We start from the raw sequence: 15,894 nt of genomic DNA on the forward strand, positions 1-15,894 counted from the left end.
ATAAACACAATATCAAAACAGCCTTTTGCACCAACCAAAAAATAGCCAATATCCTCAGAAACCCCAAGGATAAAATTCAGTTGGAAAACCAAGGGGTCTATGAAATACCCTGCAAAGTCTGCCCAGCCACGTACATTGGACAAACAAACAGACGAATAAATGCACGTATCGCAGAACACAAGAATGCCGTCAAAAAAAAAAGAAAAAACTTCCTCTCTTTTCCAACACATGAAAGAAACAGGACACGAAATTAATTTTGCAGATTCCAAATTGCTCTTTAACATGGAACATCACCACAAGAGAATAATCATGGAAGCCATCGAGATAGAGAAACACCCTCACAACATGAACAAGCGTGACGACACATCCCGCTTGCCAGACATCTGGAAACTAGCCCTCCCCACAAAATCTGACACCAGATCCAGAGGCACACAGAACGCCATCACCAATCAACCACACCAGACCCAAACCCAGACCCTCTCCACAGATAAACTACAGACACCATCCAGTAGCCAAACCAGGGTGGCACCTCCGGATGCTGCACTCCCCTGCAATCCCTACACAGATCTGGCTGGCACAGGCCACAAAACCACAGCTCGCCCCTATACACGAAGCCAAGCCAGAGCACAACCAAGTGCAGTACAGCCATCTTCTCAGAAAAACTCTTCACAAAGTTCAAGAGTTCAAGACACGAAGGCTTTAGCAACTAATCCACACCTAATGACCCACCTAAGTGGGATTCAGGAAATCACTCAAGAAATCACTCAAGATATCCCTCAAGTAATTAAGGAACAAAAGAAGAAAAGGCACACTAGCCTGGGAACCTCCTCTCTGCCCAGAACATTGGAGGCTATACACCACACCTCCTCAACAGTATTTATAGGAACTCAAACACTGAGATCCTGCTCTGTTCCAGTAACAAGAAGCCGAAAGCACCAGCCTGAAGATGACGAGTGAGACCTCGTCGAAACGTCGCCTAGACACCCCAACTTTTACACGGGAAGACACCCGAGGACACCAAAACCTGCATATATATATATATATATATAAAACCAATTTCTTGCCAGTTCCCAAAATCTGTATGTAGAAGTCCATTCCCAACATCTTGTCTTTCGTCATATTTCACACGGTTTTTGTTTGTTTGTTTTTTTAAAAACCTTTATTTGCATTTTGAAGGACTTAGTACTGCTTTCGAAACAGAGGTGGCTTGATGGCCTACTGTTAACAAGATGGTGCCTTTTCCACAAACCTTACATGACTTGCCGTAGGGTCCAAGCCCTTGCTATTTAAAGAGGTTTCTGACACATGGATGATAATGATGATCAGTTAAATTTATATCCTGCCCTTCAATCCAAAGGTTCACAGGGCAGTGAACAAAAAAATCCCATTAAAATACAAAAAATCTATACGGATCCACTGTCAGAAAGTTTTCCCCGATGTTTGCTTGGTATCTCCTGTTATTGAGAGGCTGTAGCTCAGAGGTAGAGCATGCGCTTTGTAGGCAGAGGGCCCCAGATTCACTCCTCAGCAGCTCCAGATAGGACTGGAGAATTCCTGCCTGAAACCCAGGAGAGCCGCTGCCAAACCGTGTAGACTAGTGTTTCTCAACCTGTGGGTCCCCAGATGTTGTTGGACTACAGCTCCCATCATTCCTAGCCAGTGGTCAGGGATGATGGGAGTTGTAGTCCAACAACATCTGGGGACCCACAGGTACTGAGCTACATGGACCAATGATGGTCTGATTCAGTATAAAGCAGCTTCCTATGTTCCTACTCCAGACCAAGATTACATGTTAGAAGTAGCCCCTATGTGATTTTATTTTATATAAGAATTCATGTGACTTCTTCACAACTGAAAGTAATTAGAGAAATAAAATGTACTGTTTGTCTCCTTTAATGTCCTTTATATGCCCCCCTTTTTTTTAGATACGTTTTCGGGCCACAAACAGTTGCTCTGTTTTTTGGAAAGGTTTTTTTTATGGTGGTTGTATTTTCCTTCTTATTCTCTGTTGATTTTGTTTGTCATGGCTGTTTAATTGCATTTATTGTTTGTTGCTGTACTGTTAACTGACTGGTTTAACGTCTGTTAGCTGCCGTGGGTTTGTTGAGGAGCGGGAGAGTATGAATGCTCTTTACATAAATCAATCAGTCTTAATGACAGCATCATCTGCTTGTATTATTAAGAGGCAAGCATGTTGTTCACACTTTAATGGTTAATAAAGCTGTGAATAAATGGAATATGTTCACAGTTACACTTCGATTCATTCATTTTTATAGGTGAGTGACCAATGTTTTCAGATAGAAATAATTAAGCTGGGTTCATGAGAGGCTTCATTTTGCTCAACCTGTGTGACTTACCTTTCTGTAGGAGGTGGGTCTGGTTCCAGCCCAGCAAACCGAGGTGAAATGAGTTTGTCAGAAGTCCAGTGTCACCTGGATAAGGAAGGTGCATCCAATCTGGTCATAGATCTCATCATGAATGCCACCAGTGACAGAGTTTTTCATGAAAGCATCCTTCTGGCTATTGCCCTTTTGGAAGGTGGAAACACTATTATACAGGTAGGAAAAGTGCTTGTGTACTCCTTTTGATAAGCTTTGTGGGTTTAACATGAAAGTCGGTGAGCCCAGTGCATTTTAAAGAGGTGGGATCCATCATGCTCTAGTCAATCTGCTGATATTGAAGTACAATAACTTTGCTTTCCACTCTTTGCTCTAGGTTCACTGCTGGAGGATTTGGGGAGGTAGCCATACTGGTGTGGCAGATGAGAATAGAGCCAGATTTAGTACTCAAAGGAAAAATCTAACAGGGTTTTCTTAGCCGCAGCTTCCCATGCAGGTCTGGGGAATCCTGAAAATGCAGCATGAGGGAGTTAGTACTGATTGTGTAAAACTTACTAAAGATTTCTAGACAAACATAATTTTGATAAACTGTTCCCTTTAAAAAAAACACAACCGCATGCAGCAGGATTTTTTTTAAAAAAATGCTGAATTTTGAAACTTTATCAAATAGATTGTACTCTGCTAGTTAGGCTATGTTCAGCAATATTGATTTGCATAAGACTGCAGTTTCCTTAGTGGCTGGGTTTTTCACATCTATGCCCCAAACTCTGAGCAATCTGAATATCTTAAACAGTCTCGGCATGCAAATATTGCAACATCTGCTGTCATGTCTGTATATTTCTCTCTGTGTACAAGGGTTTATGCAAGACATTTTGGTCCCTGAGTTAGAACAGCACCTTTCTCCATCCCCCCCCCCCCCGCAACCCTGCATCCCAATCAAGGTTCATGAGACAAAAAGTTGACCAAGTTATTTCGGCACCTTGGGCAGAAAGTCTCACAAACATTCTCTTTAGTAGTAAAAATGTAGACAAGCAACTGCTCAATCTAACACTGGTGAAAAAGAGTGTTCCGTGCCGGGTTGCCAGGTCATGTGATCAAATTGACTAGGTTTAGGATCCAGCTTACATCCTCCTCTTCTAGTCACACCCTGACCACACCCCTGGAACACCCCTTTTGGGGGGAATCACACCAACCTTAGCTGAACTCTGAGCTATGATGAGCAAGTTCCAGCAGTGTATCTTTGGCTGAGCTGGAGTTAGAGACTTAATGTTGGCGGAGCCCAGAGGATCTGCTGCATCTTGAAGCCGCTGATCCCAGCAGATCTTGCTATAGGATTTCCCCCTTAATATAATTTGAAGACTTGTAGCTGAATCTGCAGTATTTTGAGCTGGTGTGATCAACATAGCTCCAGCAGTTTTTTTCATTTTGCACGGTGTTGTACTTCACAGCATGCACAGGTTTGAACTCATCGTTACTTTGGAGAGCATTAAAATACTAGCATATTATTCACAAATGTTGTCATAGCCAGCTCCCATCTTAATTACAGTTTTTTTTAAAAAAAAATATCTCTTGGAAATAGCATAATAGGCTCTTCTTATGTGGCTGCCCCAGATTTCACGAAAGCAAAAACTCTTTATTGTTTGACAATGCCTTTGTGTGACAATCCACTCCATGTTTGCACTTTGATCCCCAAAGAGGTTTTTTTGGGTGCTGGCAGAGCGGGCTGCTACAAACGCCACCTGTCTCTTATCTACCATTGCTAACATTTGGATGTATGGAGCTGCATCGTTGTGCACAATGTATGTGTGCTCTTTTTCTTTTTAATGCACATTGGTCTATTTTATTAGGTCTTTTTTATCTGAGTGTGTGCCTTCACTTGGAAGTCCGTCAGCTAACTTCTTTTCCCCTAGAGAAGTCACACACTCTTCCTCCGATATGGTATCTCCATTCTAGAGATGCCTCTATATGCAGTACTGTGTCTTAGAAATCACATTCTGAAAGTTTGGTAACGTTGCTGCTGTAGTGATAATATTGCCTTATCTCCGTTCGTTTGAACACTAGGTGGTTCTCATCTGTAACTAAGGCATATACCGAAGATAGTGTGTTTACAGTCACACATGAAGGCCCAGATATTCCTGTCTTATCTGCAAAGTCTATATAACATTTATTCAGACTTTTCAGATGATCCCTAACAAGATTAAAGTCCCTGACAAGCAGGCAGAGGCAGGCTATTGAAAACAAGGTCATGCTACTTTTTGGTAAGCACAGGAATCAACAAAGATGTTATATAACTTCTATTTATATCCTACTTGCTCACTAGCTGCAGGCATACAAGAGAAGCTGAGGAGGGAATTTAATGAGCTCTCAAGGCTTGCTCACCTTCCCAGGCTGGTAGAGACAGCTTGAGTTTTTCTGCTGGGTTTTTTTTTTTAAGTGCGTCAGCAAATGAAGCTGGTGGCTGGTGGGTGGTGTGGGAAGATGGACTGACTAGTTGCTATGGTTTTTCTATAATTCCCCTCTCTTTCACTTTCTCCCCCCCCCCCATTTTTTTGAGGGTTCCTCACTTCCAGGAGCCTGTAAAACATCCTTGTTTCTCACACCTACATAAAACTCCCTCATTCAGGAAGGAAGTAGGATGTGTGCTGCCTTGTATTGATAGTGCTGCGTGGTTTAAAGGCTCATGTACTTGTGTGGGTATGTGTTTGTGTGGAGCTGTGTTTAAATGTATGAACACAGAGGCTCCGTTTTTTGTTTTTGTTTTTTGAAGCAGTATTGAAATGGTAGCCCCACAACTTGCACATAACCAGAATCATCTGCTGCATTCTATTAGATGTTTAATCCTCATAACAGAAGCAGAACTGTAAAGTGCACACATTCAGCCTCCAATCAGTTGCTTTAAGGTCTCAGAGTCCTTTTGTCCTTTCCTTCCCCCCCTATCTCTCCTGTTTGGTTAACTGCCTCCTTTAAATTGGAGACAATCAGGATTTTAGGTGTGCCTATTGAGGAACCATCAAATGAAATACCTTTTTCAGGAATCAAATGTCACAGATGGCCCCATCCGACATCCCTTTTATTGCTTGCAAAGGAAGACAAGTAGCAACCCAAGCCGATCCTTAAACAATTTTGTCCCTTTGAAAGTGTCTGCTTAATCAGGTTTCTTGTTAAAATGTCATGCATCCAGTTCTGATGATTGGCCTTTTGGGAAGCATCAGGAATACAACCGAACTGTGCGTTTGATTCATATTAGAACTTCATACTCTGACTACGTGATGTCCCCATGACACTCTCTGGTTATTTTAAAACCAGATTGTAAGCTTATATTAACTCTTAAGGCACAAAGCAGAAATCCCCAATGAGCTTCCTTTTTAGGCTGAGAAGGATGACTGCCACCAGAACATTTCTTGCTTTTTTGGGGATACTTGAAGAAGAGCAAGGGTATTTAACAATTATTAAGTATATATTAAGAAACCATTGGCCAGCAAATGGTTTCAGGCCAAGAAAAGTGCATCTTTGATGTGCCTTGTTGGCTTTGAAAATAGAATTTAATATTTGACAGTTAACAATGAAGGTTTACTTATCTTAGGGAAAGCATACAGGGCTGACTCCCATATCTTGATAAACAAGTTCTATGTATGTCCAAAGGGTCTTAGCAGTGATTAATGTGACCAGGTTATGCCCATCCCCTTACAGAAACCCTTTATCCAAGCTAATCCTTTTTCAGATCCTCTTATGATTTGTCTCTGCGCATTTTCTTCAAAATTTAATGGGAACCTAAGGTCCCATTTCATTGATTTGTCTTGAATCTAAAAGCATATACAGTGACTGTACAGGAGAGAAGCAGGATTGCGCCCCTGTTGTCCTCTACCTCCCTGTGTATGGTTTTGTGCCTGTGGGTGCAGAGCCTATGGATGCTTATATGTGAAAAGTATTCATATTGCATGTTCCATGTGAGTTATTCAAGGGCAAAATACCATGAAAGACATTTTTTATTTTTATTTTGGGGGGAGGGAAATGCATATGACCAAGCGTGAGAAACCCTATGCATGAAATATTCCTAATGAATGTTTCTGTAATCACATTACTGTTCTCTTTATGAAGGAATGTGGATAAATCCTACTGCTCTTACAACATGGGCTTGCAACAAGCAAAGCCTATGCAGTAGCAAACCTCTAATTATCAAGTCCAAGCAAAAACCACACCACCTGATCCAAATTTTCCTGTTTCCTCTGTGTGTGTGTGTGTGTTACAGTATAAATAGCTGTAACTGCAGGGCAGACCTAGTTAACAGCTAACTGGGATGATAATGTTCCCCATGTGTATGGCAAATGCACACGCTTCAAGATCTGAGCAAAACCTGATACGCCACATATATGCAAGAGTAATCCTTAAGCTACCTTTAACTAGTCCATTGCATCTGAAATGTTGGAGGTTTTTTTAATATAAAAAAAGTTTGGCCCCTGAACAGTTGAATATGCTTTACCAGTTCAGCAAACCTGCAGCGGTAGAGAGAGGTCCAGGCTGAGTGTCCACCTTTTAAACTACGGTTCTCTAGTGTGCTTTGGAATGAAGACATCAATCAGCAAGGCATATGATCTGCTATTCAATACTTCCCTGAATCTTGAGAGGGCAGATTTGTGGCTTCAGCCAACTAAGATGCAACCCTTGACTTATAACTGGACACCAATGTTTATTATTTAGCAACAGCAGCAGTTTGATGGACCTAGATAAGAGGATTAATTAATGTGAATGAGTTCCATTACACTGTGCTTCTTTGCATTGTAAATAACAGGACAGTGGTGAATGGCCAGATGGGGGAACTGATGAAATATGAGGAGGAATAGGAAGATATAAAGGTGAAGAGGGAGATGGCTTGCATTAGCAGATACCAAAATGAAATCTGTTCAAGTCATAAGCTGCAACAGGATGCTATTTAATAATGAGAAGTGCACTTGTGGCAGTTATGCAAAGCAGAATAGGGGTGATAAAGTGAGCAAATAAAGAGAAAAGGATCAAGGAACAAGCAGTTATATCCTCCCCCCCCCATTATTATTATTATTATTTTAGATATTCTGAGTTAGACCAAAAAGTGCAGCTAGGATGGTTGAGTCTGGAAAAGCATGAAAAATGAAATATATAGCGCACTAGGAAAGACACAAGTCTATAGGAAGGTTTGCTTGGTTAAATGGAGTGCAGAGCAGCCTTCCTCAAAATGGTGCCATGCAAATGCTTTGGACTACAATTTCCAACAGTCCTAATGTGCTGGATGGGGATTATGGGAATTGTAGTCCGAAACATCTGGAGGGCATCAGGAGTGGGGAGGGTGGGAGAAAAGCTATGAAAGGCAAGAATTCAAATATGTGAATTACTATGACTTTTCTGAAATTCTGTGGCAATCAGTCACAATCATTATCTCAAATGTCCTACCAGAAGAAAGACATTCAGTTTAGAAATCAAAGTGTGCTTGGGCTGCATGTGTAGTTACTGATGCCCATCGTTTGTGAAGCATGCCTCATGACCTCTGCACGTCATGTGATAGTTCTTGTGAAACAAAATACCATCTGATTATCAGCGGTTCCTCCAAAAAGCAGTTTCAATGGCAGCAGGCTTTGCCATATGTCTGGCATTGACTCGTTCTCCCAAGTGTTATACCCCGTCACCATTGGCATATGGGACTGTACAGTTTTCTATTAAACATTTTCTTCTTTTTTTTTCTAAAAAGAAAGAAGGAAGGAAGGAAGGAAGGAAGGAAGGAAAAAGGCAAGTAAGTTCCAGGGTGAACTTACCATTCGGAAGTAGAAGGGTTCATGCAGCACCAGAAACAAGATAAAAGGAAGTAAATGTGCGGCTCCAAACAGTGCCTTTAGGGAAACATGGGGAAGTTGTGATTTCCCACTGTTGAGACATGTCAGGACCTTGTTAATAAGAGGAAAAGGAGGAGAGGCAGTAGCAATGTAGGCATAAGTGAGTGTGAGGTGACAAAGAACAGCAGGTGGGCTGAATACGTGACCTCAGCAAAAAGTCTAGAAAGCACTTTCAACAAGTTGGAATTGGAAAAGGCTGGTGAGTGGCTGCTGCTGCTGCTGAGGCCTTGGGGAAACTCACAGGGGTTTCTTACAAGGGGTTTCCCAGAGTTTTGCTTGTTGACTGTTTTTCTGAGACAACCCTAATTAATAATTGGCAAGATAACAGGGGGATGTTTAGCAACCTTTAAAAAGCAAGCAAGCAAAAAGAACCACTTGTTTGATGCCATGGTTCAGTACTTCTTTAGAAAAATAAAGGAATTGAGGTGCCTGTACTCAGACCTTTCATGCATGGACGAGGCAGGACAGTTGATCTCCCTTCTATATATAGAAGGAAGATATGATTACATTAGCTCATAACTCTTTATTGGGGGATAGCTAAAGAAAACGTTGAAAACCCTAAGTCTGGCAAGAGTCACAACCTTAGTGCTCCCCTCAATATCCCAGAACCAGAAAAGGTTACCTTCAAGTTGTTGTTGTTGTTGTTACATACCATCCTTCATCTCAGGATCATAGGGCAGTTTACATAGCATAGTAACAATCAAAAACAATACAGTTTAAAAGGTAATGGACTGCATAATTAGCCACAGGCCTGAGAGGAGAAGAATGTTTTTGCCTGGCACCTAAGGATATGTCACAAAGGTTCCAGGTGAGTTTCCCTGGGAAGAGCATTCCACAAGCAAGGAGCCACCACAGGAAAGGCCCATCCTCATGTTTCTTAGTCACTTCACAGGACAAAGGTGCTTCAAACTTTTGGTTCTTGTTGACGCCTAGAAAATAGCACAACATTGCCTCTTAGCATACAGCGTGAAGGAATTAACCCAGGTGGAATTTGCTACTTTAGGATAATCTTCATCCAGTGTGAGCTGTAAGCAGAAGTGCCCTATAGGATATATAGTTTTGTGTGTGAAATGCAATGAAACAATATTTAAACCTGAGAAAAGATATAGCTGCCAATAGTATGTGAAATACACCACGGCTTTCACTGTTTCCTAAAAGGCGATATTCTTTCGGCAGATAAAATCTGACATGAAACACTAGAATGACTTGTGCAAGACTATAAACTGTCATTTCCAGAACCGATGTGTTGCAGTTTCTAATATTTATTCAGTCACTTTAAATAACTTGTCGTAGTAGGGCATTTTCCACAATTTTTAATCGGATACAAATGCCAAACTGAAGCAGTTTTTTCGGATGCGTAAAGTATGAATTATATATTGTTATCACAGTGTTTTGGTTTTTTCATCTAGATGCAGTTAACCAGTTACTGCAAGCTAACTCAAGACAATTCAAAAGAAAGCATCTGATTAAATATTTCAGGCAGAATACAGTCAAACTGATGTTCTGACTCACAAAAAAATGTTTTCTTGGAACTGAACAAACCATGCACTCCACCTTGAGCTCCTTGGAGAAAAAGGTGGAACATAAATGCAATAAATAAGTAATAAATAAAACATGGTGCACTATCCATTATTTTAAATTAAACAATTGCACCTTTGTTTTGGTTTAGTTGTTTACTTGTGTTTTATCTTGTATTTTATTCTGTGAACCGCCCTGAGATCTTTGGATGAAGGGCAGTATATAAATTTAATAAATAAAATAATTATTTTTTTCTCCAGAAAATAGGTTGTTGCTAGTTGTGTTTTGAGTTGTAGTTCTCTAACAAGTTAACCCAGATCCATTATGGGATTAAACATTTCAATCTATTTGTTTTTAAATTGTTATGGTCAGTTTATTGACCATGCTGGTATAGCTTTAGAAGCCAAGGCAGGGCAACCTGTTTGCAAAACAAGTTAACACAGCTACAGAAATAATACATAATATGTGACCACCGTGTAATGGAAAGGGAAGCACATAAGTGTTTTAATATTTTGTATGAAATTAAAAATTTTAGGGTTAAAAATACTTAAGAATGACCCTATTTTCATCCATGAAATGTTGGAGACATATTTCAAAATCTTTATCTAGCCAGATTCAGCATACTGGAAGCAAATCAACATCCAAATAAGGACAAAGGAGGCATAATCTCTGAGCAAATAAAATTAATAGCATGCAGTTTGCTGTGGTTCATGTTTGCTCAATATTTGTACCCAGCTGGCTTGTTTGAGGAAGGTCTTCTTCTTGGAAATGTCCAGGACATTTTAAACACATGTTCATTATACTTTTGAGGCTGGTTGTGTACGCAGCTCTTTTTTACTAGCAGTTAAATTCTGTGTTTTGCAGCTGCATAATGCACCCTGTTATGTTGCTCCACTCCTTGAATTCTTTGTAATAAAGTAGGTAGCCTAATCAGGTTTTACATTTCTTCTTGTCTAGTAAATTATTTAATATAATTTATTTGCTGTCTATCTAATTAGAATTAGATTTGTGGACCAGTTTCAAGGCAGCTTCTTTCAACTACTGCCTGCCTGTGCTTGCATTGATAGAGGCTTATTGATAGTATCGGAGCTTAACTTGACTCAGCTGCAGAGCATCTGAAAGTACCTCTGAACATGTGCAGAGTTCTTCCATTACTTCATCCTCCCTTTATCATGTATGTATCTGGGGTCCGGGAGAAACTTATAGTTGAGACTGTATGGCTTCCAGGCAAGCTTAAGGATTTTACCCTGCATTTTTGGAAATTAATTGGTGCATGTCAGGAAAGGACCATGTGTCTTAGGAAGATGGCTGCAGCATCCTCTTCCTTTTGCTCCTTTGGTTTAAAGAATATGAGAATTGACTTTCTCATCACACACTTAAGATTCACCTAGTCCAGCATTCCCAGGGAAGTCTGTGCACATGCAGAACAAGTCAATAAATTGTTTGTCCTTAGTATCAAAAATCTCTTCTTCCGAAGCTTCACATAGTATTTGTGACAGCTGCCTTATCTGCCTACACTTCCATAAAGTAAGGGGAAATGATGTTACCCATATTTCAAAGTCACCTTGCCACACAATTTCTCTGGAGAGTGATTAAAGGGCACCATGCCGGGGACAGCCTTGTGTTCTCTGCATCTCAGAGGATGTATTGCCATCCTCCTCTTTTCGATTTGCTTTTCCAATAAATCTGACTTTGTGTCAGTCTGCTGTAGGAGAAGCTGTTGCAACATGAGCCACTGCAGAATGCTAACTAATTTCATAATACTCCGCATAAGGTGACCCACTTACAAGTTCATCCTGCAGTCATGCTTTAAGCTTTGTTCCTGATTTACGTAACAGCATATTGGTTTCATCAGATAGCTGTCAGATGTAGTCCCTGGCTGCTTGCTCTAGCTTCCTCCATGCACACAGTCTTTGATCTGTATTCCACACAGTTTTGGGGGAAATGGTGCTTTATTTGACTTCTCCACATCGAAATGATATGAACACTAAATGTAAGTGAAACACTCACGTTAGGTCTGACTATGACTAGAGAATAGTCTTTCCCATGCATCAGCAGCATTCATGCCAGGTTGAAAGAGTATTCCCTGTCCCTTCTGAAAGCATCATATGTAGTATATCATATCAAACCGGCAAATTCTATAAGGTAAGTGCTAAACAAACAAACAAAAAATCCCTCTGCCCAGAAGTGCTATCCCCTAATCCCAGATGTATTGAGAAGTGACTAAAAATGCAATCTTTTGTAGCCAAACTTACATTTCACATCCTTTGAAGGATCTGCAGTGTTTTCTCGGTATTCCATGATTCGAATATCTCCCTTTCACCAGCAATTATAAGCATACGACCCTGGGGCCAGCAGCTGGTTTCACAGGAGGATTACTTTGAGGAGAGGTAAAGGTGGCGGCCAAACCTCCCTTACAAAGCATATTCCAAATAATCCCCATTTCCATAACATTTATTCCCTCGTTTCTTGCCCTGAATATTGCAGTTGGGAGCATTTTGATACTCTTTAAGAGCTGCATTTGGCTCTGGGGCCTTCACTTGCTTTATTTCATTAACAGAAGCTCAGTCAGTGACTGTGGGGTTCACTACATGGTATCTATGTTCCATTGGATTTTACCATTTAAGGTGTTCTGCATCTCTGTTATTTCTGTAGCACTCATTCTTCTGCCGACTAACGGAAGATAAAAAGTCGGAAAAATTCTTCAAAGTTTTTTACGACCGCATGAAAGTGGCTCAGCAAGAGATCAAGGCTACAGTCACAGTTAACACCAGTGATTTAGGAAATAAAAAGAAAGATGATGACTCGGACAGAGATGTACCAGCCAGGAAAAGAGGTAATGCTCCATTACAGTGGTGTAATGAAGACTATGAAAATCAAACCCTTCAGTGAAGTATTTTATTGATCCAGAGGTTCTGGTCCACAACATGGAAGTTAAAAATTCAGCCCTACCATGGCACTGCTTTCCTCCTTCATCCATTTGGGATGTGGCAGTTGCTGTAGTGGTGACAGGTATTTTTAGCATTAATGGGCCAGCCAGCTTGAGTAGCTTGACATGTTGCTTAATCCTTGTTTTTAACACTCTGCTCTGCGTGCACTAGGTCTAGGATTCTGTAGCTAAAAACAGACGTCCCATATTCTCCATTTGTAATAAGAGAGGGATTGAGATGGGCACTTGCACTCTCAAACGTCTCTTTTCCTTTGGAATCATTATAACGTACATGTCTGATGCATCAGTACATACTGTTTATTGTCAATAACATGACACTGGAAGAAACAGAAAAGGTTGCTTCCTAGGGGCACTTTACATGCCTACGGTCAGGTGTTCTGTTGTGGGGTTGGTGCCCCTCATATATGAGTTTTGTTGGTGTCAGTTGGCATCAAAATGCCAGCACATATTCTTGCATTACCTCCTATTTAATCAGGATTTACCCTCACTACTGAAAATTCAATACTCGTTAGAACGCCCTGCTGCTAGTGTCTCGTTTGCAATATCTGAAGAACCTATTTGCATTATCAGTGACCCTGCAGCATGTACTTAGGCACCAGATGCAAGCATTCAGGGTTGGGCAGGGGGAATAGCATGGACATGAGCATGACAGGATCATAGGGACACAGACCAAAGTCCATCTAGCTCAGTATTGTATACACAGTATGTCCCAGCACTACATGGAGATTCCAAAAATTGAACTTTGGAGCTTCCCCATAAAACTTCTCAAATCCTTTTTTTTTTTCCTCTAAATCTCATTTGATTCCTGTACTGTAATGGTGGATGCTTATCTATTCTTTAGGGAACAGCCTTCACATTTACAGAAAGGATATTGCTGTGTCTTGTGTGGTAGTATAAACCAAATCAGGCTGTCTCAGTAAAACTTGCGGCATTAATTTGGATAAGACTTACTACAAAGGTAGATGTGTCAACATGCTGGAAAATGTTGAATTGAGTCTGCTTGGTTGTTGTTGCTAATGGACCTTTGTCTCTGTGTTCTGTAGCTTTGAGAGAACCCATGACCCAAATAACAGAGGAGGTGCGAGATCAGTTGGTTGAAGCCTCTGCTGCTACAAGGAAGGCATACAACACTTACAGGAGGGAAGCTGATCCTGACGACCATTATTCAGCTGCAGATGGCGCACAGTCTGCAGCAGACAAAAACAAAGACGAACTGGAGATGAGTCCTGTTATCACAATAATGCAGCCCATCTTGCGGTTTTTGCAGCTGCTGTGTGAAAACCACAACCGGGACCTGCAGGTAGGCTATGCAGCATCCTCAGGCTCAGCTCTACAAAAAATGGTTTTCTGCCATCCTCTCAGTAGAAAAGCAGACATCTCACTTGAGCTGAGGGCATACTTTACCCCTAAATGAACAGCAGTTCCTTCCCAGGACATGTTGTTGCCAGCTCATTGAGGAGCAAAGTGTTTCTCTGATGGAGTGTGGTAGCTTGGAACTGAAGCCCATGTGATATCAAAACTGTCCCTTCCTGAGTGGAAACCTGCTAGAGGCGAGGAAGCATGGGGAGATGTTGATTCATGTTGTTGTTGTTTAGTCGTCATGAACCACAGCATGGCTTGGAAACTCTTGACTTTCTTCTCAAAGCTTCTTCTTTTTTTATGTCCATGGAGTTTTCTTAGCAAAATACTGGAGTGGTTTGCCAGTTCCTTCTCCAGGTGGATCACAACTCTTGGCTATGACCTGTCCATCTTGGGTGGCCCTGCATGGCATAGCTCGTTATTCAAGCCCCTTCTCCACAACAAGGCAGTGATCCATGAAGAGGGTTGATTCATGTAGCTTCCCTCTAAAGATTATCCCTGATCATCTTGATTCGGTGTGGTTTACTTTGATCCAAGAAGATAGGTCTGTCTACAGCACTGTTTTATCTGTGTGGCCCAGTTTTGATTGCGATAATTTCACAGTGCTTAACAATAGATGGGCTGTTTGTTCTGCATTAGGCTTGTTAAAGGTTCCAGGTCTAACCAATGAACTGAAAACCTGACAATATGTTTTCTTTGAAGCTCCACAGTCTTCGAGACTACTTTGAAACATGCAATGCTGAGATGGTCCAGGACATACTTTCCATTGCCAAAAGCTATAAGCAAAGCATCTCAAACAAATCTCATAGGCATGAGCTGGGTCATTTATAGTTTCAAGCCTAAAACACTATGAATGGATTCATACGAAGCAGGAGATTTTAAAGACACCCTGGACCCAAATCAGTTAAAATCACAAAGATCAAAAACAGCTCCTTAAAATGAGGAGCATGAAATCGCTTCAGAAGTGGCACTGTGTTCTTCCTTGCAGCCTTCCCTGGCCAGTATCCTGGTGGCCACATTCTTAACCACCTGAGGTCCACCCCAGTGACAAGACTCAGGCAGGGAGGCAGGTACACAAAACCAGGTGCATACACTCAAAAGTGGGTGACTGATAGAATACCTAGCAAGAGAAGTGGGATCCTAATAGACCCTCATCAAATTTTGGCTGCTGTTGATGATGGGTTGTAGCCAGATGTGTTCCTACATTCACTGAAGGCTTGATTCAGTAGAGGCTTCAGTGCATGGAACAGGGAAGAAGGCAATTTTAAAAAATATACCCTCACACACACCCATCTCATGCTTTTCTGGATGGTTTTTCTAACCCTCTGGAACAGATTTTTTTGGCGGAGTGGTGGTGGCTAAAGACTGAAGGGTGCGGTCAGCCAAAAAACCAGCCAGCTCTCTGCTTCCATTCATGGGAGTTTCCCCTTTTATCAGAGAGCCCTCCAAGAACAAGACACTGTTGAATATAACCCAAATATAGTGAATGCCTCCCTTAGATGTGGTGGACTAAATCAGGATCTCATTGTTGCACACCCAGTTTTATCCCACTCATCCAGGTTCAAATGCTTTCGAGTTACCAACAGGGCATTAAATGGCAGCTAAAGCAATGGGCAAGAAACATTGCCCTCAGACTTCCACTGCTGGAAGGGGATAAGTGAATAGCATAAAGATGTCTGATCTCTCTTTCCATCTTCAAGCTTGCTTGTCTTATCTTCCCCTATCCCAGATACCAGCGTAATTTCATCTGTCTCCCCATGTCATAGGCAGACATGTGACAAGATTTCATAAGGGGCAGAATAGTAGAAGAACAAGCCTCTGGGGTTGGCAGTGAGCCTTGACATGTGTCCAAAAATGCTTGCCCCAG

General features: G+C 41.3%; 1 protein-coding gene across 8 annotated transcripts in view; it reads left to right on the forward strand.

Annotated features, from left to right (window-relative positions):
* ITPR1 (inositol 1,4,5-trisphosphate receptor type 1) overlaps positions 1-15,894 on the forward strand; it is a 209,085-nt gene that overhangs the window by 145,394 nt on the left and 47,797 nt on the right. For all 8 annotated transcript variants that reach the window (XM_083424530.1, XM_083424535.1, XM_083424528.1 and 5 more), the window contains 3 exons: positions 2,368-2,558; positions 12,374-12,554; positions 13,712-13,968. In XM_083424530.1, the coding sequence (XP_083280656.1) occupies positions 2,368-2,558; positions 12,374-12,554; positions 13,712-13,968 (629 nt within the window). The remainder of the gene's footprint in view (positions 1-2,367; positions 2,559-12,373; positions 12,555-13,711; positions 13,969-15,894) is intronic.

The sequence above is a fragment of the Podarcis tiliguerta genome, assembly GCF_965153285.1.
Source record: "Podarcis tiliguerta genome assembly, chromosome: 2".
NCBI classification, from domain to species: Eukaryota; Metazoa; Chordata; class Lepidosauria; order Squamata; family Lacertidae; genus Podarcis; species Podarcis tiliguerta.